The sequence below is a fragment of the Leucopleurus acutus genome (genome assembly GCF_964270905.1).
Source record: "Leucopleurus acutus genome assembly, chromosome: 7".
Classification (NCBI taxonomy): domain Eukaryota; kingdom Metazoa; phylum Chordata; class Mammalia; order Artiodactyla; family Delphinidae; genus Leucopleurus; species Leucopleurus acutus.
In genome coordinates this window covers 19,518,400-19,542,696 of record NC_139150.1, presented here as the reverse complement: position 1 = coordinate 19,542,696, position 24,297 = coordinate 19,518,400, and the positions used below count along the sequence as shown (strand labels likewise).

At 51.3% G+C, this 24,297-nt stretch overlaps 1 protein-coding gene across 5 annotated transcripts in view; it reads right to left on the bottom strand.

Annotated features, from left to right (window-relative positions):
* Positions 1-24,297, bottom strand: part of WHRN (whirlin) — a gene marked incomplete at both ends in the record, with an annotated part of 86,123 nt that overhangs the window by 44,353 nt on the left and 17,473 nt on the right. For all 5 annotated transcript variants that reach the window (XM_082842445.1, XM_082842447.1, XM_082842446.1 and 2 more), the window contains 2 exons: positions 8,355-8,480; positions 18,098-18,316. In XM_082842445.1, coding sequence (XP_082698571.1) covers positions 8,355-8,480; positions 18,098-18,316 — 345 coding nt within the window. The remainder of the gene's footprint in view (positions 1-8,354; positions 8,481-18,097; positions 18,317-24,297) is intronic.

Genomic DNA, 24,297 nt, shown 5'->3' with positions numbered 1-24,297 from the left:
GGATTGTGTTGAATCTAGATGGAATTAGGGAGAACTGACATATTAATAATATTCAGTCTTCTTATCCAGGAACACAGTGTATATCTCCATTTATTTATGTCTTTTTTGGAGTTTTCAGTATACAAATACTGCACATATTTTGTTATTTATACTTACTCTAAACTGTATTGTTTTTATTAATATTGAATTCCAGTTGTGCATTGCTAGCATATAGAAATGCAATTGACTTTTATATCCCTCCACCTTGCTAAACTCATTTATTAGTTCTAGGAGTTTTTTTGGTAGATTCTTTGGAATTTTCTATGCAGATGATCAGTCTCTGTAAATAGTTTTATTTTTTCTTTTCAGATCTGCATGCCTTTTCTTTCTTTCTATGGACTTATTGCACTGACTACAACTTCTAGTATGATACTGAATAGGAGTGGTGAGGGATGACATTTTTGCCTTATTTCAATCTTAGAGGAAACCTTTTAGTTTTTCACCATTAAATATGTTATCTACAGGTTTGTGAAGATGCCCTTCATTGGGTAATGGAATTTCTCTTGGATTCCTAATTTGATTAGAGTTTTTATCATAAATGGACATAGAATATTGTTAAATGCTTTTTCTGATTACATGGTTTTCTCAGTAACACTGATTTTCATATGTCGCACCAGCCTTGCATTCCTTGGATAAAACCCACTTGGTCACGGTATATTATCCTTTTTATAGATTGCTGGATTTGTTTTTCTAAAATTTTGTTGAGGATTTTCACATCTATGCTCATGAAGAATAGTGATGTGTAGTTTTCCTGAAATGTGTTTGTTTGTTCTTGGTATTACATAATGCTGGTTTCATAAAATGAGTTGGGAAGCATTCCCTCATCTTTTATTTTCAGGGAGAGGCTACATAATTTTCTTCCTTAACTACTTGGAAGAGTTCATTAGTGGAAGCATCTGGCCTTGAGTTTTCTTTTTTGGATGGTTTTTAATTATAAATTCAGTTTCTTTGACACACATATAGAACTTTCAGGTTATCTATTTTTCTTTCTTGAGTATTAGTGGTTTGTGTCTTTCAAGAAATTGGTTCATTCACCTAAGAGAATTCATAGGCAGAGAGTTGCTTGTAACATGCCCTTATTATCTAAGTTTTTTTTTTTTTTTTTTACTGTTAGGAATTATATAAATGTTAAGAGGTAATTTTTGTCACCTTCATGAGGACTGCTGTAAAATCAGCCACAATCACAGATAATACTTTTAAAGGACCCTTACTAAACAAGGTAGTATTCCCACCAAGAATACACAGATGGCAGCCTTGGAGAGTATTCCTGGCTCATTCTCTCCCAGCAGAACTATTTCAGGGACACATAAGGACAGAGTCAGCAGGCAAAGTCGAACTGCCAGATGATGGCGGGGCTCTGTCCAGAGGCGTCTGGACCCACCTCTCCATGATCCTCAGCCAGTCCTTCCCCTCCTTCTGGTCCTCAGTCTCCCCATGTGTAAAATGGGAGGGTTGGAGGCTGGGATCTATGCATATAGATGGATTCCGGTCACTTATCCTTCATCACAGAAGAGCTGAAGGTGGCACCAAATGCCCATGGGCACCTTGGACGAGCAAACCTCACTGCGGGCCACGGCTGCTACTCAGCTTCTTCAACATGAAGGCAGGAGTCTCTAAGGGAAAGGGTCTGACTGCCCAGGCCCATCCCAGGTAGTTGTAAAAACCACTAACACCTCTCATCAGGATTCATCCCTTAACAAAGCTGCCAGCTCTGTGCCGTGTTCAGGCCAGGATGCAAATGAAGCAGCGGTCAAGACTGGAGCTCTGGAGTCAGAAAGACTATACACTACCCAACGTAAACCAGATAGCTGGTGGGAAGCAGCCGCATAGCACAGGGAGGGCGGCTCGGTGCTCTGTGCCCACCTAGAGGGGTGGGATAGGGAGGGTGGGAGGGAGACGCAAGAGGGAGGAGATATGGGGATATATGTATATGTATAACTGATTCCCTTTGTTATAAAGCAGAAACTAACGCACCATTGTAAAGCAATTATACTCCAATAAAGATGTTAAAAAAAAAAAAAAGACCTGGCTTGGGGCCTGCCTCAGCTGCAGCCACTGACTCCTTCATTCAAGACACCCACGGTGTCCCAGGCACTGTCTGGGCAGGGAGATAACAGTGTGTAAAGAACACCCAGTCTCTGCCCCATGCTGCTGGGATCTCAGAAAAGAGACAGTCATTAATAAATAATCCCAAATTATGACGGGATTACAAGGTCCCACCTCGTGGAGCCGTGGCGAGGGAAGAGCTGACACGTGGAGATCACCTGCTACCGGGTGAGTGTTCTGCAAAGGATGCCATCCCAGGCTTAGTCTAGAGAGGACCCTGGCAAACGCCAGTCTGCAGAGGGGTCAGCCCAGCCCAGTTGGCGTCTCCAATTTAGCTGACACACAGCACACACGACAGATCTGCAGAGTAGCGGTTCATCCCCATAGCCACTGAGACACCGAATGTGAAGCAGATGCTCCACGGCCGGCCCCAAGACCACACGTAGCACAGAGTTGACCCCAAGGGCGGGGCATTCATGAGAACAGAGATCCTGCCCCAGGGAAACCCAGCCAGGATGGAAGCATGGCTCCCACTGGCAGAAACAAAATGGGCCTCCCACCCTGGAATGACCTCAAGGGTGAAGGCCGAGGAGCTGGGCAGGGTCAGGGACAACCACTCTGGGCTTCAGAAGCTTGGTGATTTCTAAGAAGACTAAGTGGCCGTTGTTTCTTTCCTCCGCACTCTTTTGATAGTTAGCCAGTTTAGGGTACCAGGCAGGTGGCAGAGCAAAGCCCATGGCTTTCAGAGGGCTTGAAGGGCTAGGGCCGGATCCCTGTGTGATCCTGAGCAAGGTACTACCCCTCTCTGAGCCTCAGTTGCTCATGTATTAAATGGCATTATTAATGCCCACCGTAGGGTTATTGGAGGGTTAAATAAGAGTGCATCTAAAGCGTTTAGCACAGCGCCCAATTCATAATAACTGGTTAATGAAGAGCAACCGCTACCATTATCGTTAGTTGTAAATGCCTGTCAATTCGGGCTGTCCTTAAAGGAACAGAGTTTTATGGTCCATTCTCTGGTAGGGTTTGCTGGGGGCAGGTGCAAACGAGTAAGAGAGGCCTAGAGATCAATGCCGAAGGGGCAGTCAGCCCCTGCCAGGAGGGTGGGACAGTTCCAAGTTCCATGCGGCCGCCCCCCAGGCCCCCCCGCCCCGCCAACCCCCCCGGGTGAATACTGGGAAGTGCCTGACCTCCTCCAAGGAGCTTCTCCTCCCAGCAGTGTCGGCTGGGCTCACAGGGCCCCTCAGGAGCTAAGGGAGCGGCTGGAAGCCAGGCACAAGGGGAACTATTGCCCCAGGAAAGCTCTGCACGGTGGCGAGGAGCCCTACATCCAAATAAAGCCTGTTCTTGGCTCTACCGCCCACACGGCCAAGCCCCTTTATTCCGTTTCAATACGCCTAATTCCATGGAAAGTGCGTTGGCGACAAAGAGAATCAATCAGTCCCTGACGCCTGAGTGAGTGCAGGCAGGTGTTAGCGTATGCGAGGGACCTTGGAGCAGAAAGTAAAACAGTGGCAGGGAATATAAAATGCTTTACTGCGGTGGGGACTGAAGACAGAAGGGACTTTACTGAAGGCGGGCATTTTACGAGCAAATAAAGCCTCTGACTGCCTGCAACTGAGAAGCAAACTAACGTAACTGAGGAACTTCTATGGAATATTTTTCCTCTGCCTTGTTTCAAAATGGAAACTGCTTTATTATTGCTGTTTCCGTGACTATAAAACTAGTATTTGCTCCATTCAGACACTGTATAAAGATGTAAAGAATGAAATGAAAATCGTCCATCATCTTCCCACCTCGGGATAACCACGTGTAGACGTTTCTCTGGGCGTATTTTTGTATATGTATACAGTATGCATGCGATCCTGACAGATACATGCTTCCCACCTAATAACATACCATGGACATCCTTCCATATTAATAACTGCAGATCTCAAGCATCATCTTTTCATGGCTGCAGTCTTGGGTGCCTTATACACCCTGTGTGATCTGGCTGTTCGCCTCCTCAGCATCACCTGGCACCTTCTCCCTGCCTGGCTTTCTGCGTTTGGCCAACTCTGGTCTTCCTTTGCATCCTGGAATACTTCTTTCCGCTTCAGGGACTCAGCATTTTCTGTCCTTTCTGCCTGAAATTCTCCTTTCCTCTTTCACATAATTAATTTTCTCCTTTTAAATTTCAACTGAAATGTTTCTTTCTCCAGGAAGCCTTCCTGGATATCTACCACCAGACAGAGTTCCATGTACTTGGCCATCCTGGTCTTTATCACAATTGTAATTAAACAAACCGTTGTGGAACTTATTCCGCCCTTGTCTTCCCACTAGAAAGTAAGCTCCAGGAGGTCAGGGACTGTGTCTGTCTGGCTCAGCTCAGAAGCCACAGGGCAAGTACAGTGTCTGGCACTCAGGAATCCTTAGTATATGTCTGCTGATTAAATGCAAGGAAGGAAAGGAGGGGCAGCCAGGGAGACCCACTGCCTGCATGTAATGCCCACTTCCTTCCTTCCTTCCACACAAAAGAGGGATCTGCCAGCAGGTTACCTACTTTGGCATCTCTCAGTGGGTATGGGAACCTGCAGGTGAAGGAGAACGGATCACGTTCCTGTGCCTGTGCACCCACTGGTGCTCTCAGGCTTGGAAAATGTGCAGATCTAGGAGAAAGCCTCAGAGATCCGCCTGTCCAACCGTTCCAACTGCTGACTGTCTGAGCTGGGAGACTGAGGCCCAGAGAGCAGGGGACAAGTCCACCTTCACATAGCTGGTCAGGGCAGGTCCTAGGCCTCCCATTCCCCCCAAACAGGGCAACCCTAGGCTCTGTGAGGCCTGGGTTCAAATCCCAGTTCTGACATGAGAAAGAATTTGGCCTTTATCTCCATGAGGCTTGGTTTCTTCAAGAGAAAACTGGAGATGGTAACACCCACATTATCACTGGGAGGCAGTGGAACATGGTGGTTAAGAGCATGGACTTGGATTGAGCAGGTGTGAGTCCAAATCTAGCGCTTCCTAGCTGGCGACCTTGGGCAAGCTGCTTACTATTGTTCTGCCACCTGACAAAGAGGGAGAAGGACATTCCTTTTTCATATACTGTTGCAAAAATTAGTAAGACAATGTGAAGCATTTAGCGCAGTCCTAACATAGTAACTGCTCAGTAAGTGGCTAACACGATAGCAAAGCTACCACCTGTCAGTAATCAGAGAGGGAAAGAGAGAGAGAGAGAGAGAGAGAGAGAGAGAGAGAGAGAGAGAGAGAGAGAGAGATGCTCAGTGCTCTCCGGCCAGAGCCTAGCATGTCATCTCTCTCGCACGCTGCCGCTCCCCGCTCCCGTTTTCTCTTAACATGGATTCAGTAAGAGTGTCTTCACCACCAACAAAGTATGGAAGCTGCTCATGCATCTGCTGTCACTGAAGGCACTGCTTACATCATCACACAACATCCTCCCTAGGAAGGACCAGAGGAAAACTGCCCTCAGGCCTCAGGAAGAGGAATAACCAGGCTTCTCCAGCACAGCTGGTCTGTTTTCATCTTACAAATGTCCCTGACCTGCTTCCCTCTTTGTGTTGGCTTCCGGGAAGCTTGGAGTCAAACCTGTGTGCTGCCTGTAGCGGTTTGCAGCCCCACGCGGCGAGTGTTCTCGGAAGGACTCTCACCTCAGCTTTCTCTCTTTCTCTCTGCCTCCAGTTTTCTTCCTCCCAATTTCCTCACTTAATCGTTTAAAACAATCTTTACTGTGTGTCTAGAAACTGACTTGAATCTTTTTTGAAATTTGGGGGAAAATAAATGGAATTAAAAATGCATACAGGCTAAACACAACGTGCTATGCTGAACTGGACTGTATTCTAGAATAGAAAAGGGGCATTAGTGGGAAAACTGGTGAACTCTGAATAAAGTCTGTAGTTTGTTTAACAGTATTGTACCAATGTTAGTTTCTTAGTCTTGACAAATACATCATGGTTATATAAGATGTTAACATTAGAGGAAGCCGGATAAAGAACAAACGGGTAATTTCTTTGCAACTTTTCAGTAAATCTAAAATTAATACAAAATAACAAAGTTATTAACTACAATCTGCATATAGAATACCATGAGATTGTCTCCTTTTGGAGTCCCAACAAGGAATCATCTTTACTCGCTGAGAGCATAGCAAGTCGGAGACCCAGGGCATTTCAGAATCACCCGGAGCCTACCAACATTTGTGGGGCATCTACTCCTCTCCCCACCCCCCGCCCAGGCTGGCCTGGTAACCAGCATAGCTCTAGAACCAGAATTCTGATTCCTGGATGGGAATCCCGGCTTTGCCTCTCACAGCTGTGCAGCTCTCTGAGTCCCAGATACTGCGCCTATAAAATGGGCTAACAGAAGAACTGCTTTCGCAGGAGTGTTGGGAGGTTTAGGTGATTTTATGACATAAAGTGCTTGGGAAAGAGCAGACTGTCTCAGTCAGTCTAGGCTGTATAACAAAGCACCACGGACTGGATAGCTTATAGACAACGGACATTTATTTCTTGGAGTTGTGGAGGCTGAATGTCTGAGATCAGGGAGCCAGTGCGGTCAGGTTTTGGGGAGGACCCTCTTCTGAGGTGCAGACTGCCAACTTCCTTCTCATTGTATCCTCCCAAGGCGGAAAGACACCCAGGGATCTCATTGGGGTCCCTTTCCTAAGGGCACTAATTCCATTCATGAGGCTCTACCTTCATGACCCAATCACCTCCCAAAGGCCACACCTCCTAGGATCATCACTTTGGGGGTTAGGGTTTCGAGGTATGAATTTGGGAGGAACACAAACATTCAGTCCATAACACAGACCCTGAATAATTTTAACCTTTATTTTTAAGGTCACTGTGAGTTTGTTCCTCATTTTTTTCTGAGAAAGAGATGCTATATATTGTTATTATCTGGGAGAGGGAAGGGAAACTCAGAGAGGTAGAGGGATTCTCCAAGGTCACACAGCTACTAAAGGAAAAGCAGGAAAGCTGGGGATCTGGACTCCAGAGCCAGAGCTCTTCCCATTACGCCGTGTTTCCTAAGAGAACCCCCCGGGCCACGGCATGGAGGATGAGTCTGCAGTCTCATTCCTGTCTCTCTGCCACTCCAGCCTCATCCTTTGTGGCTTGGTGGGGGAAGAGGTCTCCTGACCACCACTCTGATCTGCCATGACCCTTCTTCTCATCCGCATAGAGAATCTGCTTCCCTCTGTCAGTGGGGCATTCAAGGCCCTTTGTTAGGAAGGCACGACCTCATGTCGTGCCTTTGTTCCCAGCCTCATATGTGGCTAGTTGCCCATCCAGTCACACACGGTCAAACCACATGGCTCCTTCAACCAGACAGCTCCACAGCCCAGCCCATTTACCCAACAGCCTCTCTCGTCCCACAAGATGTGGCTCAAACACCACCTGTGCCCAGGGTCACTGCTGCTGTGGCATCCCTGCCACCAGGACTTAGCCCCAAAGCATGCTGCCATTTATCTAGGTGACTAGGTGTCCTGAGTCCAGTGCCCTTGTGGACAGTCTCTGCCTCACTCACTGCCACCTCCCCCCCCAAAGCTCTGAGCCAGTTCCTGGCCCTCCCCAGAAGGGGATACAGTGTAGCAGTTAAGACCGTGGGCTTTGGAATTAAGACAATTGGGCTCAAACCCTGCTCTGCAACTGATCAGCTGCATGACCTTGGACAAGTCTGTTTAACCTCTACATGCCTCAGTTTCCCCAACCGGGAAATTCGGGTAATAACATACTACCCCACGGGATAAGGTTCAATGAGATGATATGTGTAATGTCAATTACGGCTGCTGGGCGCGCAGATAGCCCTCTTTAAAAGGACAGCTAATTGCTGGTTGCTCTGGATCAAACGCCAGCCCTGAGGCTGCCCGGTGCAAACCCACCCCAGCCTGCAGCTTCCTCTCCTCTTCCCTCTCCAAGTACCGCAATCAACCCTGAAGTCGGGGCCATCACAGGCCATCAGCAGTGTTTCCAAAACAGCAGCTGGGCCTGCTGCCCAGCAGCTCGTGGGGGCTGCCCTGCTCTGCGGACGGCTAGGAGAACTCGGGGCTCGGGAGTGGTGGCGGCTCCTGCTGCCCGCTCTGAGCTCTGAACTAGAGCCGTGCAGCCAGGGGAGGGCTCTCCGCTGGGACAGGTCCTTCGCGTGGGGTGCCGACTGCTCTGCCCGATGTCCCGTTGAAATCAGCTGCACAGAGCTCCACACACAGGTTTTTCCCTCCCTCGCCCCAGCACGTTCAGCCTGGTGCCCCATCCCCTCCCTGGGAGTCAGGGGTCTCTCACCTTGAGCCCGCTGCTTTCCGCTTCAGAGCCCGGGTCCACGCCAGTGATGTAAATGCCCAGGCCGTACTCGGCTCCCCCACGGATGGTGAGGCCCAGGGACCGGCCATCCCCCAGCACCAGGTTCACCTGCAGGAGGGAGGGAAGAGAGTATTCGAGGGCCTGGAGGGCACCAGGAAATTTGGGGGGCGGCAGGCTAAAGACACCCCCTCCCATACTCTGATGGGCACACCTATTCGGGCCTGCAAGATCTCCTGGAACATTCCGGTTTCTTCCCCAGCTCTGCCCCTGGTTTGCTGGGTGACTTGGGGAAGCCCCTCTCCCCTCCGTGGGTCACAGGTACAAGTGCGGTAAAAGGAAGGCGCTGAGGAGAAGACCTCCAGGGACCCCTCTGGTGCTAACACTCTAGACACTCCAGGTTTTCATGTGTTCCTCACAGCATGGCGGCCACAGACTCTCTAGGTCTCCACTGGCTGCCCTTGACTACACGCCCTTCAGTCAGGGAGTACCCGTCAGGCTGCGGACCCTCCACCCAGCTCCCTCACCTCCTATCCTCCCACCTTCGGATCAAGGCTAAGTCCAGGTGCAGGGCCCCACCACCTGCCACCCCTGGGGTCTCCCGCCTCCCCAGGGGTCTCCTGCTCTGCCATCCATCCTGAGAGGCCACGGCAGTGTCGCTTCAGCAGCCCTTCATTCCACAGACACAGGGAGCGCCCACTAAGGGCAGACCCAGTGCCAGGCCAGGGGATGTGGAGATGACCCAGACACAGGCCTGCTCCCAAGGGCTCAGAGTCCTGAGGGGCAGAGAGACCAGTAAACAAACCTTCATGGTACCGCGTGATCAGAGCCAGATGGGGTGACTTGCGGACTGTGTGGGTGCAGAGGAGGAAAAATGGTCCCGCCTGGAGGTGGGGGGATGGGTGGGGAGGGGCTTCCTGGAGAAAGTGACGTCTCTGATGAGATTGGAGGGTGGGCGGGAGCCAGCCAGGCAAGGGTAGGGCAAGGGCAAGACGGGCATTCAGGGTCATGGGACAGCAGGAGGGGAGCACACCTTGCACAGGACCGGAGAAGTGAGGCACTGTGGCCAGGGCAGGGAGCACCGGGGGTGGGATGGGGGCCGGGGAGGTGGGTGACTGGGCAGCAGAGGCTGGGGCAGATTCAGGAAGCCTCAGAATCTATGCAGGAACATGCAGGTTAGGTGTGCCTTGCATCTGAAAGGGGAACTTACAAAAAGAAGTGGCCACAACAGCTGCAACCTACCCCAAAAGGACAGAAAACATCCCGCAACAAGTTAAGACCCAGTGACATGTGAGGGGCCTAAAGAGAGCACAGTGTGACCACCCGCAGGAGAGGAAGGGGTGGAGGTCCCGGCGGGCATGAGAGGAGGGCAAATGTCATGGTGTCAGGGAAGCCATCCAACTAGCTTTCTACTTCCGAAAAGTCATTCATCTAAGAGTTATCAGGGGCTCTGCACCAGCCACCAGGAGAAGGTTTTTACATTTATTATCTTCCTTCTTCGACCCCCGCCGCGGCCAGAGGTCAGCGGGGTGGTGCTGAAGAGGACTGACTCAAGTCCAAACTGACCAGTGGGGGCCCGGCTGTGTGACCTTGGGCAAGTTACTTCACTTCTCTGTGCCTCAGCCTCCTCACCTAGAAAATGAGGATGAAAATAGTGTCTGCCTTATAAGGTTACTCGGGAGAGGATCAAATTGAGAGACAAATGTAGGCTAGTCTCTGGCCCCCAGTAAACGCTCAATAGATGCTAGCCACTGTTGGTGCTACTTTGCACAGGACAAAACCAGACAAGGCCACACAGTCGCAGCTGACACCTACTGGCTGGCAGGCCACTGTCGGGAGAGAGCCCTACACACAGAACGACTCTACGTGGTTTGGTTCTAAGACTGTAGACTCCGCAGCATGTCAGGGAGGCCCACCCCTGTGGGAGAGTGCCAGGCCGTGCCGCCCAGTGGAGTGGCCCCAGCCCCTTTAGTCTAGAGCCAGCCCCCCATCTCTTCATCAGACACCATGGCCACATTATAAGGAGAGCATCCGTGAGGCCCACAGAAGGCTCAGGGGGACTTGTGAGCAGTCACCCAGAAATGTCAGAGTTCTGGGAACAGCAGGCTCTGGGGACACTTGAAGTCGGACTTGGGAACAACTTCCTAGCCCCCTCCCTCCCCCATTGCAGCTCCAGGGCTGGGATAGGTTTGAGGTGACCTAGGTGCACCCTGGTTCACCCTGGTCCCTCATCACATCCAGGTCTGTGTGTTTGGGAGGTGACAGTGTGGTGGCTGCCTGTGTAGACTCTGAAGCCGGACTGTGGAAGTTTAATCCCGGCAATGACACTCGCTAGGTGTGTAACACTGGGCAAGTTACTTCACCTCTCTGTGCCTCAGTTTTCTCATCTATAAAATGGGGAAAACAATCACAGCAACTTTATTGGGTTGTTGTGAGTGATGAACGGGTGTATCTACTTGGAGCACTTAGAATCATGACTGCAGAAGCACTCACACAGCGTCAGCTATTGTTATCATCTTCAAAATGTCCCTCTTGGGCAAGCCATGGCGCTGAGCTTGGGCAGGTATGATCTGGAAAGAATGAGGAAGCCTTCTTCATGCGAGAGAATGAACATGGGCTGCTTCTTAGACCAGGGACAGGCTGTGCGCATGTGAGCCGGTGCTGGTATTCCATCCAGTGCAAACCAAACCCCAACTCCGCACTGGGCACAGATTCAGGGGAGAATCTAACTAGGTCCCTGTCCTCAGAGGAACCCCTGAGCTGGAGTATTGGCTGTTGATGGCTCACAGCTGAGTGCCTGCCAGGACCTGCCTCACCTATGGTCACAGCCTCCCTGGAGCAGCTCCCATCCAATGACTAGTTGATGCAGACGAGCGAAAGCCTGACCCCTGCCTCAATTCAGGACAACCTTGCAAGTCACCCCCAGCTCCAGAGCTCCCTTGGGACCAGCCAAGGCCTCTGCAGAGATGGTATCACAGCCTACTCCTCCCTCCGCCCGGTCCTGTATTCCTCATGCCTTTTCTGGTGGGGTTCCCAGGGCATTGCATTGCTGCTGTAATAAATGACCATGGATTTAGGGGCTTGAAACAGCACAGATTTATTCTCTCAAAGCTCTGGAGGTCCAAAGTCTACAGTGGGTCAACAGGACTGCACTCCTAGAGGTTCTTGGGGAGAACCCATTTTCTTGCCTTTTCTAGCTTCTAGAGGCCACCTGCATTCTTGGGCTCATGGCCCCATCCTTCATCTTCAAAGCCAGCAGTGTAGCATCTTCTGATCTCTCTCTCTCTGCTCCTGGCATCACACCACCTTTTTCTGACTCTGACACTCCTGCCTTCTTCTAAGGACACTTGTGATCACATTGGGTCCATCCACATAATCCAGGATAATGTCTGTATCTCAAGGTCCTCATCTTAATCACACCTGGAAAGTCCCTTTGCGTGTAAAGTGACCTGTTCACAGGCTCCAGAGATTAGGAGGTAGACGTCTTTGGGGCATCGTTATTCTGTCTACCACAGGCACATTCCTCTTTCAGGGAAATCTTGGTCTCAGAGTCCATTCCTGAGAGCCCGACTACAGGCAGAGCATCCCAGAAATATGACCTCCAAGCCCTGAAGGCCGAGGGGGTCAACCAGGGCAAGGGGAGGGCAAGAACGTGTGCAAAAGCTCAGAAAAATGACAGAGAAAGGCCCCCTGGGATCACTGCAGGGCTCTGTTTGGTGGGAGAGTGGCAGGGAAGGCACTAGGCTGTGTGGGGCAGTGAGCGAGGTCAACAAGCCTGGGCTTCAAGCAGGAGAGAAAAGGCTCAGATTCGGATTTTAGGAAGACTACTGGGGAGGGCTAGCAGCAGAGGAGGCCAACTTCTGGAGCTCCTTTAAGACAAGGTGTGTGCCTTACAACGCTGGTGGGATGAGGGAAGGCGAGCTTCACACCTGGAGGACGTCAGTGAGGCTGGCTGAGGACAGAGTGGCAGCGCCCGCCTCAAACCCGGATGGACCCTTCCTGCAGGCTGTGCTGCTGGGGCATGGAACAAGCCAGGCCTGGCCTGGGGGCCTCACACCAAGGCTCCAGCCCAATTCACTTGGTGGCGTGGGTCAGTCCCTCCCCCATTCCCACCCCAACCTGGTCTCTCCAGCTCCGGGACATGAAGATTCTGGGGGGAGAGAGCAGACAGGAACCCAGGAGCACACAGACGGCTGTGGTCCCTGCCTTTGAATACTAAGGATGAAAACAAGCCCTACTGCCTGCCAGTCACTTCCCCATAAATCCTTCACATGGGAATAAAACGGAGTCTTCACCCCAGGACTGTAATAACAGGCCTACCAACAGCAGGGTATCTGCTTCAATCACCTGCTGGAAACTCCACCAGCACTTGGCAGGAAACAAAACTCACCTATGGGAAAGGGCACTAAGCTGTGAGAAGCAGCCTGGCACAGTGAAAAGAATACCATTCCCACCAATAATAAGAATATAATGATAACTTACTAAATCAACTGGTTACTAAACGTACTGAGTCCTTCCTAGATCCCAGGCACTGTGCTCAGCACTTTACATGCCTTACTTCGTTGAGTCCTCTTTCCTCCTCTACGCTTTCTCTTATTATACCCATTTTCCAGGTGAGGAAAGTGAGGCCAGAGAGGTGAAATGACACGGCCAAGGTCAAACAGCTGGCAGAGCCCAGGCATTTAATCAGCTCACTGCACTGCCTCCCACAGGCTTGAGTTTGCATCCTGGTTCTACCCTTTACTCCTGGGCAACCCTGGGGCAGGGCCTGTTGCTTTTCTGATCTTCAGTTTCCCCATCAGTGAAATGAGAATTGCACAGCTTGCCCGGCGCAGGCACTGCCATCCCCCTTCCCACCTTTCTCTAGAACCCCAACCCTGTCCAGGAAGCAGCATGAGCACCTCAGGAGATGACATCAATAAACACTTGGGGACAAAAATGATATGAAAGGTACTAGCACCTAGGAAGCATTGGATAAATGATGGTTGTTACTGCAATGAATTACAATGCCCCAGGCACTATCCTCTGTGCACATGGTTTATTGATTCTTGAAACAGCCCCATATGGCTGCTATGACCATCCCCAAACCATGGCTAGGGAAGCTTAAGTGACTCACCTAAGGTTAAGTGACTCACCCAAGGTCACACAGTCAGGGAGTTCTGATACCAGGTGCGATACTGTGATTTATACTAAGAAATATATATTTTGTCTTTGTCTTCGTTCCTGGCACTGAGCTCCTGAAACCTTTGTAAATTCCTAGGTGATAAGAGCACTAAGCGCATCTGTTGTTCTAATGAGGTGACTCTGATTGGGCTCCTGGAGGGTGGCTGGTCCCCAGAAAGACCAAGCCATGATTAGAAGCTTGGGATTTTCAGACCCACCCCAATTTCTCCAGAGAGGGAAGAGGGGCTGGAAGTGGAGCTAAATAACTGATCGTGCATGGGACTTCCCTGGTGGTCCAGTGGTAAGGAATCCACCTTGCAATGCAGGGGACGCGGGTTCGATCCCGGGTCAGGGATCCCACATGCCGCAGGTAGCAACTAAGATCCCACATGTCGTGGGTAGCAACTAAGCCTGCATGCCACAACTACTGAGCTTGCGCGCCTCAACTAGAGAGAGAAAACCTGCACACCACAACTAGAGAGAAGCCCACGTGCCACAATGGAGAGTCCGCGCACCACACTGAAGATCCCGCATGCCGCAACTAAGACCCGTCGAGGCCAAAAAAAATAAATAAAATTTAAAACAATTCATCATGCCTACATGATGAAGGCTCCACAAAAATCCCAATAGTGTGGGGTTCAGAGAGCTTCTGGGTCAGTGAACAGGTGGAGGTACGGGGAGAGTGGTGCACCTGGAGGGGGCATGGAAGCTCTGTGCCCCTTCCCACATAACCTGCCCTACACATCCCTTCCATCTGGACGTTCATCTGTATCCTTTACCGTATCCTTTTATAATAAACTGGTGCCCAGTAAGTAAACTGTTTTCCTGAGTTCTGTGAGTCACTTTAGCAAATTAATCAAAGCTGAGACGGGGTCAGGGGAACCTCTGAGTTACAGCCGACCAGTCGGAAGCACAGCTGATAACCTGGACTTGCAACTGGTATCTGAAGTGGGGACAGGTGGGGGGTTGTTTCATGGGACTGAGTCCTTAACCTGTGGGACTGGACACTCTCCAGGTAGACAGTGTCAGAATTGAGTTAAATTGTAAGACATCCAGCTGGTGTCGCAGAGGATTGCTTGGTGGGAGACCCCACCCCCCAACCCCACATCTGGTGTCAGAAGCGCTGTGAGTGTGATGGTAAAGGAGAAACACAGGAAACCTGTAGGTTTTTCTTCAGAGCCGGTCCCAAAGGTTCCTCGCCTTCCATTCCCAGCTGGGCCCCAGCCTGAGCTAAGGGGCAGGCCCCTCCGTATCTCTGTGGCTGCTGAAGGCATGAGCTTGGGGGAGAAGCTGCTGCTGCAGAGGGTCTGCCTGCTCAGCCTGGAGCGGGGCCTTGGGACCGATAAACCACTGAGCCTTGCTCACTAGCTCATGGGCCAGTGACCCTGGCAGGGGGCAGTAGGGGACTTTGAGCCCTGCATTTTAATTCAGTCTTTCATGTAATAAATACTTACTGAGCACCTCCACTGTGCCAGGCACTGATCCAGGCACTTTGGGCGTACCAGGGCCCAGAACAAAAAGCCTTTACACAGGGTGGGGAGAGGAGGCCCTACCACTGTCTCCATGTTATAGAAAACGAGATTCAGGCTCAGAGAGGTTATGTAACTTATCCAAGGTCACACAGCTGGCAAGTGGTGGAGCCAGGACTTGAACCCAGGCAGCCTGGTTCCAGTGTCTTACTCTCCCTGCCACGCTGACCCCATACTATCTAACTCCCACAACAGATCTGTTCCAGTTTTTTCATACAGAGGCTGGTGGTTAGCCCAGAATGGAAAGCTGGAACACTGAACAACTCTGCACCCTATTCGCCTCTGACGATGTGATGGTGACTTGAGAGCAGACAGGCTTGATTCCCAGAGGCGCTACCTGTGTCCTTCCCTTCTGTTCCTTCCTTCAGCCTCATGGGGTGGTTCTCACACTTCAGTGTGGAGAAGGGCATTCCTAGCAAGGGCTGCAAAACCGGAACCAGCTTCAGTGGACAGCTTAGGAGGTTTTCAAGGGTAATTTTCCTACATGTGATTTTTACATCACTATTGCCCTGAGAACTCATTTCCCTAGAAGGTGTGTTCCCACTGGGGTTGAGGTTAGGATTTTTGAAGTTTGGCACGGGAAGTCTGGGAGTCTGGTCGTGGCTATCTGGAATATTAGCTGAGACCAGGCTGCCGGAGAGAAGAGAATCAGGCCAGGGGGCCAGAAGTGAGGGCTCCAGAGACATTTCCCCCATGCCCTTCCTCAACAGGAAAACGGGGGCTCCATGTTGTGTCAGCAAAAGGAGGAACGGGGTCGGGGCGTGTAGAAGCTTCAGCCTGGAACTATAAAATCGGTGGAGGCTTCTCTGGTGTGGTTCAGGGTATTTCCTGCCTCCTGAGGTATCTGGGTCCTCCCTGGAGCATGATTCCCTTAGCCTTTGCCCTCTACATTCCTATATACGTTACTCTGAGACTCCCCGAGGGCACCTTACACCCTCCCAATCCTCCCACCCACTCAATTCCAGTGGCAGGGTCCTTCTCTCTAAGACTTGAAGATGCCATGCTCATTCCCACCTCAGGGCCTTTGCACATGCTGTCCTTGCTGCCCGGCATTTTCAGTGGTCAGAACGGTACGTGACGGCTCCATCTTCCTCTCTCAGTCTCTGCTCAGAAGTCGTCTCCTCAGAGAGGTTTTCCCCGCCCACCTCATCTGAAGCAGAGCCTCCCTCCCCGTCACTCTCTAACCCACTTCCTGATTTCATTTCCTTCCATCAATCTTCACCACCTTAATTACCTTGCTTATTTATGCTCATTTCTGAATTTTTGTCTCATGCCTCCTATGACTTCCAAACTCACTGGAAGCTTCCCCAGAGCAAGGCTTCATGCCTCTTGCCCATTTCTCCATTCCCACCTCCCATAACAGCGTCGGGCATAGGTGCTCACTAAGTGTGGGCTGACTCGCTCAATGCGTCCTAGTTGCCGCAGTGCCCCCTGAATGTCGGATTTTGCATCTGTAAAATGTGCATAAGGACACCTACCCCGTGGGGAAGCCACGAGGATTCAGTGAGATGCTGTAAGCACAGAGCCAGCACATGGTGAGCTCTTACTATTCTAAGTCCATGCCCTATACAGGGAAGAGCTTGAGAAAAAGATAAAGTTCACTACCCACCCTGGAAGGCTGGCCTTGAAAATGACTCAATGCCACAGGCTGTGCCGCTTTCTCAAGATGGCCAGGCGGGGAGGGGGATATGAGCCCACCTCTGCAACCCTGGCCACCTTGAAGAAGCCCAGGCAGGCTCTGACGGTGCGTACGAACTGGCTACCCCACTGCCTCTTGCCTGGCACAGAAGCCCCCGCCATCTCTGCCGCTTCCTGCATATCGACATTTGAGCAAAGAACACAAAACACATTAAATAAATGTTATGGTCTTATGGACAGGAAAAGAGAGCTGAGAAAGTCTCCAGAGGGAAGGCGGTTGGCTCAGAGCCCCAAGCTGTAGCAAGGTCTTAAAACACCAGAGACCAAAGTCATGGTCATGCTTTGACCATGGTCATGGTCACACCAAAGTCATGCTTACAGGAATGACTTTCTTGGTCCCAGGAGCAACCATAGGGCGCAATGTAAACAGCACCCGGAGTGAACCTTAAATATCAGGGGGACCATCTCTCAGTCCTTTCTAAAGAAACAGTCATGGTCTCGGGGAGGAAGGCTCTGTAGGGGGCATCTATTGACGCCCCTGGCCGTCTTCTTCAGGTTACAACACCCCATGGTGCTTTGGGCTACAACCCCTCCTCCACCGGCCACAGTCTTGGTGTTTCTGTCAATCAAAGGGCACCTCCCCGCCAGCCAATCAGGTGCTCCCTCCCTGGAATATGAATCTTGAGGGGAAGGATGCAGAGAACAGAAACCATGGGGATCCCTTTCTTCCTGGAGACTGCACCCTGAGTCCCTCAGCTTCAGTTCTGGGGCTGCCCACAGCCTTCCAGTAAATTCTGACTTTGTGGAAGGGGACCAGGACCGGTTTCTGGCTTCTCTTCCTTACAACCTGAGACCCACACTGCAAAGGGCGCCCTGTGGAGCTTGGAGTCCTGGCAGCTGCGTGTGGCCATGGCCTGGGTCTGGACCACTGAGAAGTTTTAAATCATCTCTAGTGTAAATCATCCGAGCTTCCTCTCTTCCTCTTTCCACTCTAGGGGCTACAGGGGGACTAGGCTTCAACCAGAAGGGGGCGGTATCCCAGAGGATGGCAGACGGAGAGCAGAGCTGCCCCATCAGCCTAGATGGTCCCCTTTACCCTGCTATGTGAGGGGCAGATAATCCAGCTTCTTTAAACCACGGTGTTCGGGCTCTCGTTGCAGCAGCTGAGTGTGAATTACGATAAGTGGTGCACAGGTTAAAACGAAAAGAAGACCCTTCAGTTGGGACTTGAGGGATAGACGAAGGCCAGAGCCCCTACAGCCCAACCCCCTTCTTCCAGCCTCTAAGAAACTTCCCTATTCTGGGCTTGGCAAGGAGAATGTGGTCTTCATGGCCAGGCCCCCATTCCCAGCCCTCCACCTCCAGGAGGCCCGGCGAGGCCAAGGCCCAGAGGCTCACCTTCTTCTCATCCCCGCCTTGCAGGAGGTGTAGGGTGCTCCTCCGGTCACCCTCGTGCTGCCGTAGGGTGCTGCCATGGGGTTGGGGCAGGCCCGAGGGTGGAGAGATGCTGCGGCCTTGGGGGTCTACCCAGGTGTAGATATGGTTGGTGACGTAGCCGCCAGGGATGCGCCCCGTTGAGTACACCGACAGCACCAGCTTCTTGGAGCCCTTGAGAGCCTAGAGAGAGAGAGAGAGAGAGAGAGAGAGACACAAGTTAGCAGGAAAGGGGACGGTGAGGGATTATCCAGAACTTGCTTCCTCTCAGGCCCCCGTACATGGAGTAGGCGACCAGCTCGTAAATGTCTTCCCTTTACTAGCCCTCAATTTTGTCCTATGTCAATGAGAACACCTGTCTCACCCCACTCCAGCCCCCATCTTGAAGTAGTCCAAACACATGGAATAGGACCTCTCAGTATACCTGTGCAGAACGGAGTTAACAGAGCAGGCCTACAACTGCATCCTTACGAGGGCCTGCTGGGCGGGCCTCTGGGAACTTGCATTCTGAGCGTCCCCACCATTCCCTAACTAATAAGGGCAGCTTGCTGTGCCTGGATTATTTGTGCAAACCACGTGGGGGTCTGGGATGTGGGTACAGACGGAGGTGCCCACCTCTGGTGCTGAGTCTCTAGTGAGCATCCCTGGTAGACAACGTTTCACACGTGTTGTTACAACTCAGCGCTGGAGGGATCAAGCCCATCCTGTGTGACTGCACAGAGAGGACTCAGACGCTTCTGCCTGGCTTCCCGCAGACTTTGCCTCGCCGGCTGCTCCTGTGCTCACTGGGCTGTGTATCCTTTTGCTGTAACAAATCTTAACCACAAGCTCAATCATATGCTGAACCCGGGAGCCCTTATGGAAACTGGGGGTGGCCTTGGGGACCCCGAAAAATTACTAGACAAGAGAGTCAAGAGATAAAAATACTGATACTAATGGTAGCTTAACAATGATGAAGGGCCTGTATGTATGAGACCCTCGGCTCTGTACCTGCTTTATCTCCTGAAATCCTCATGGAATCCAGTTCAGTGGGAGAGGGAGTCCATGATTTAGTGGAAGGAAACAAGGGAAATAACCTGCCCGCACAGCCAGTAGGGGGTTCCTTTCATACGGCAACTAATTTTGAGTGTGCACACCACCTTGACTCAACACTTTCTAGAAGAAAGCCACAGGGAGAGGTGAACCCAAACTCTGAGCCCTGGGAGCGGCCATGCTGCCTTCCCATGATGCACCTGTACTGACATGAAGCCCTTTATTCAGGGAGACGGTCACTTAGCACTGGGATTAACAGCAAACAAACCCTAAACCTGGGACTCCTGAGCCAATGACAGATAGCACCTGCACGTGGGAAAATTCACGCTGCCGTTAAAATCGCATTTTACAATCATTACAAAGTATTTGTAAGGCCACAGATGTGTGATACATTTTAATGTTAAGTGCGGTCAGAAGGATATAAATCCTGTCTTACAGTGTGGTCTCAGTTATGTTAAGAGAAAAATTACACAGGAAAAGAAAAATGAAACTGAGGAGTAACGTGCCAAGATGCCAGCAGTGTTTCTCTCGGGGTGGCAGAATTCTGGGTGATTATTATTTTGTCCTTCCTGTTTCTCAATATTTTCCAAATGTTCCGGAATGAAGGTATATTGCGTTCAATGCTAGAAAACAGCAACATACATAAAAGGGTGGGGAGGCACTTAGCTCTCTGAATCCGTGGAGCACTGCGTTCTACTGACCCCCCAGTTCTCTTGGCAGACAAAAGGGGTCAAGGGTGGGGCTTTCAAAGACAGTGGGGAGCCCTGGCTGGGCGGGGCTGCCAGACAAGGACACTGGGCCACAGGACTGGACACTCTGACATCTGAACCTCTTCCAGAGGAGGACGGGCAAGCTGGAGGGACAACGGGTGGAGGCGTAACGAGAGGATGGCAGCTCTCCAAAATCCTGCTTGTGAAATAGATTTCTTTTTTATTTTTTTTTTTTGCTGTGCGCGGGCCTCTCACTGTTGTGGCCTCTCCCGTTGCGGAGCACAGGCTCCGGATGCGCAGGCTCAGCGGCCATGGCTCACGGGCCCAGCCGCTCCGCGGCACGTGGGATCTTCCCGGACCGGGGCACGAACCCGTGTCCCCTGCATCGGCAGGCAGACTCTCAACCACTGCGCCACCAGGGATGCCCTGTGAAATAGATTTCTGAGAAGATGAGCAGAGAAAGATTGTACAGTGTTCTTTTCACATTCCCTGGGACTTCCCTGACAGAACAGTTGGGAAAATAAAGCCTCTGTGAAGTTTGAGGTGCAGGATGGAGGAAGCCGTAGACCAAGTGGGCTTCTGCCAGAACTCAGGGCATGAACACCACCCGCAGAAGCCACTGCAGCCTCTGAGCGGTCTTCCGGACCCTCCGCCCTGCCCCCTGCTCCCTCCTCCGTGAAGGCACTGCTGCAGCTCTGACGCTGCTCTAACTCGCCTGCCTCTTCTTTGCTCCCTTCCCTGGACAGACGGTGAGTCTGAGCCCCATCACTCATCAACAAGGGCTGACCCATCCTACTGTGCGCTGGGCCTGGAGAGAGCAAAGTGGGCGTATCCTCACGGCACCTACAGCTGGAGAGAGACAAGGCTCCGTCAGGCGCACAGTAGGTCCTCAGAAAAGCCTGGTTGCCCTGACTGGATGAGAAAGCACATATATGACCTCCAAAGGAACAATAGCATGCACAGGCATCATCCCGCAGACACCTTCCTCATCTGATCCAGAAGGCTGCGCTGGAATTAGGAACGGGGAAGGCAAGTGGAAAGAATGGACGTTGTGCATTTGGGCAGAACTGGATTTAAGTCGCTTCTGTCACTTGTAGGTCAGGAGCCCTGGGGCCGGCTGCTTCCTCTCTGAAAGCAGCACACGTGGGATGCAGACAGTGCCCACCTCTCAGGATTGCGTGGGTTAAATGAAACAGTGTGCTTGAGGGCCGGGCCTCTGCACACAGTGGGGGATCAGCAGGCAGCAGAGCCCACTCGCCTCTCCTCCCAGGAGTGTCCACATTGAGAAGGGAAACCAGGTATAGATAAGCATTGTCCAAGGAGTAAAAAAAAAAAAAAGAAAAGAGGTGTCTGAGAGAATGAAAACCAACGCACAGTGCATGATTTGTATTCTGTATGGCTGGCAGTAGTGGCATTCTCTTGGTCAGTTCTATAAATAGGCAAGCAGCAACCTTGAGAACGGAGAGGATGTTAATGACATTGATGAGAACACCACGGAGAGCTGGCGCCGGAGAGGGCCTGAGAGGTCACTGAGTCTCCCAAGTGCTGCCCGTCCCCAGTGTGGTACAGAAGGGGACACTGGCAACCCGAGATGGGAAGGGACTGAGAGGGTACAGCCCAGACACAGGAGGCCAGCCCTGGACAAGCCTTTTCGCCTGTGCACCTCAGTTTCCCCATCACAAGCCTGTGGGACCAGGAAATCTGACGGCCACTCAAGCCTAGCCCATTCTGGAACCTCTGACATTGGCTCTTTGGGGGGTAAATATAGGCTTTCCTTGGGTCTTGGAGAGCACAAGTATCATCATCCATCTTTATCTCCCTGGCAAAACTGAAGGAAAAACGAGATTCCTGAGACAGCACTTGCCACATCCAAGCAGGCTCTGGGAATATGGTCTTGGCGCCCTGGCCATTAGAACCCAGAGGGAAGGCTTCCATCCACTGTGCTTTGACTAAACCTTGTGTGTCACGCAGGGAAGGCGAGGAGGGGATGGTCTAGGAATTCAGTTTCTACTTTCTCATTGCCTTCTTGTCTCCTTTTTTTTACAAACAACCGCTTGCTTATTTTAAAAGGGGTCACTGAACGGAGGGGTTAATTCCTAAGAAGAGCTGGCTGGTGCTTTCTTGCCCTGACAACCCTTCCGCCTGCCTTCCACACTTACTCACCATTGCTACCTTGACCCCCGAGGCTCAGGCCATCTGGAGGATAGCGTGGTTAGGTGCCCAGGCCATTCATTTCACAGAACTGGTGGCTTCTCTCACTGGCGAGCCTCAGGACCAAGCAGCCCTACGCAGTAGCGCAAAGCAGAAGGAACTCTGGCTGTGAAACAGAGACCCAGGCATGTCCCTGTTGTGCCCCTGTCCTGCTGGGTGGTCGGGGGCTACGTCCTCCTCTTGCTGGGCCTCGGTTTTGCCAACTGGCAACGAACAGGTTGGAATCACTGATTGCTAAGGTCCTGCCCCAAGTTAAACTTCAATGTCCTCTGGTTCATTGCTGTATTTAGAAGAAAAGAAGTTGCTATCAGGTCCCTGAACCAGATCTTGAACCTGGAGGCTCTGAGGTTCCATATCAATTGGGAGGGACCAAAAGGGTTTAAGAAAACACCAGGAGAGCAGATGGAGCACCTCGGGTGTTGCAGGATGCACCCCCAACTCGGCACTATCATGGGCAGCAGAGGGACCTTCACAGGGACCTGAGGACTGGGTGTGGACACACTCCAGTGGGACTACAACTGTGTTTCCCTGCTCTTTTTTTTTTTTCGGTACACGGTCCTCTCACTGTTGTGGCCTCTCCCGTTGCGGAGCACAGGCTCTGGACGCGCAGGCTCAGCAGCCATGGCTCACGGGCCCAGCCGCTCCGCTGCATGTGGTATCTTCCTGGACCGGGGCACGAACCCGTGTCCCCTGCATCGGCAGGCGGACTCTCAACCGCTGCACAATCAGGGAAGCCTGCTCTTTGTAGGCAGCTGCTCATGTGTGGTAAATCACATCCAAAAGCTACCTTAAAGCAGCCTGCATGCTCTGCCTGTGACTGTGGGTGACTGTCAACCACACCCCTCTCCTGCTGCAGCAACCTGCAGAATCAGCCAGTCTCCTGAATCAATTGCTTATAAGCTGTGCCACCTCACACCAGTTACCAAACCTCTCTGTTCATCTGTTTCCCTTCTGTAAAATGAAGATCCCTTTTCTACTCTCTCTTTAGGTAGAGGAACTCTATTAGCACAGTGCCTGATACTTAAGAATCCAATGAGCTAAGGCTAAAAAAATCCCATGAGATCTAGGGAAAGTCCACGGCAAGCAAGAGCCGTCACCAGAGTCCTCTGCTCCCCTGCGTGTTATCACACGTACTGATGAAACTTGACCGAGGGGCTTAACCAGCATTCCACCAGGTCAGATCACGGAAATCTCGATCTGACCCGGCAGATGGCATGGCTAAGATACGACCCATCACCAGATGACTACTCAGACTGCATGTTATGATTGTAGAACTGTAAACTATATGTGTATGTCTTCAAACTTAATAACTTGCTACTTGGACTAATGCTCTCAGGAGGCAAATCTGCCGCACTCAGCTCTTCAGAGCTGACTCTGACACCCCAAAATCACAGTCCAGGCGATAGAATTCTCTGCTCAGCAGAGGACTGAGAAATAGACTGGAGACAGCTACAATGTGAAGGGACTGGGGGGCAGCGTGTTAGTACGGCAGATGCACACATGCTCCTGTGTTCGAAAACATGCACCAAAGTGCAAGCACAAGGTCACAAGACCATTAGACTATTATCTGGAGGGGCAGGTACAAAAGAAGTGTTTCAGAAAAGTCTCGAGTAAGGACATATAATGGTGAGTCATCCAGCTTATTTCAGGGCAAGGTTTTCTCTTCTGGGGAACAGATCACTCAAACTCAGGAAGGGGAGCTGGTCTAAGACCCAGGTTAGTGATGGGGAAGAGAGGGAAGGATGTGCTACCCTGCTCTTCCTGACCCCACCTTGCCTAGTTGGGCTTTGGGTTCAGACTCACTGGGCACCAATCCTGGCTCTGAGGTTGACCTGCTGTGTGGCACAGAGCAAATAACCTAACCTCTCTGTGCCTGTTTCTGCATTTAAAATGCAACTGTTGTAAGGATTATTAAGATAATGTAAACTACCTATATAGTACATAGCACAGAGTAGGCACTAAATGCACATGAATTCCCTTCCTAAGTCTGCCAGCTTCTTCTCCCAAACAAAAGCCCTAGAAATTCTCTAAACCTCCCATCTACATGAATACAAATACAGGAGCAACTCTAGCCCCTCCCTCCCAACTTTCCTCCTCTTCAGAAACGTCCTTCTTTCCTTTAATCCACACTTTCTCATATCAGCCCCGCCTTTGACACTCAGCCCCTTTCCCACCACCTCCAGGAAGCCTTCCTAGATAGTGAGTGACTCC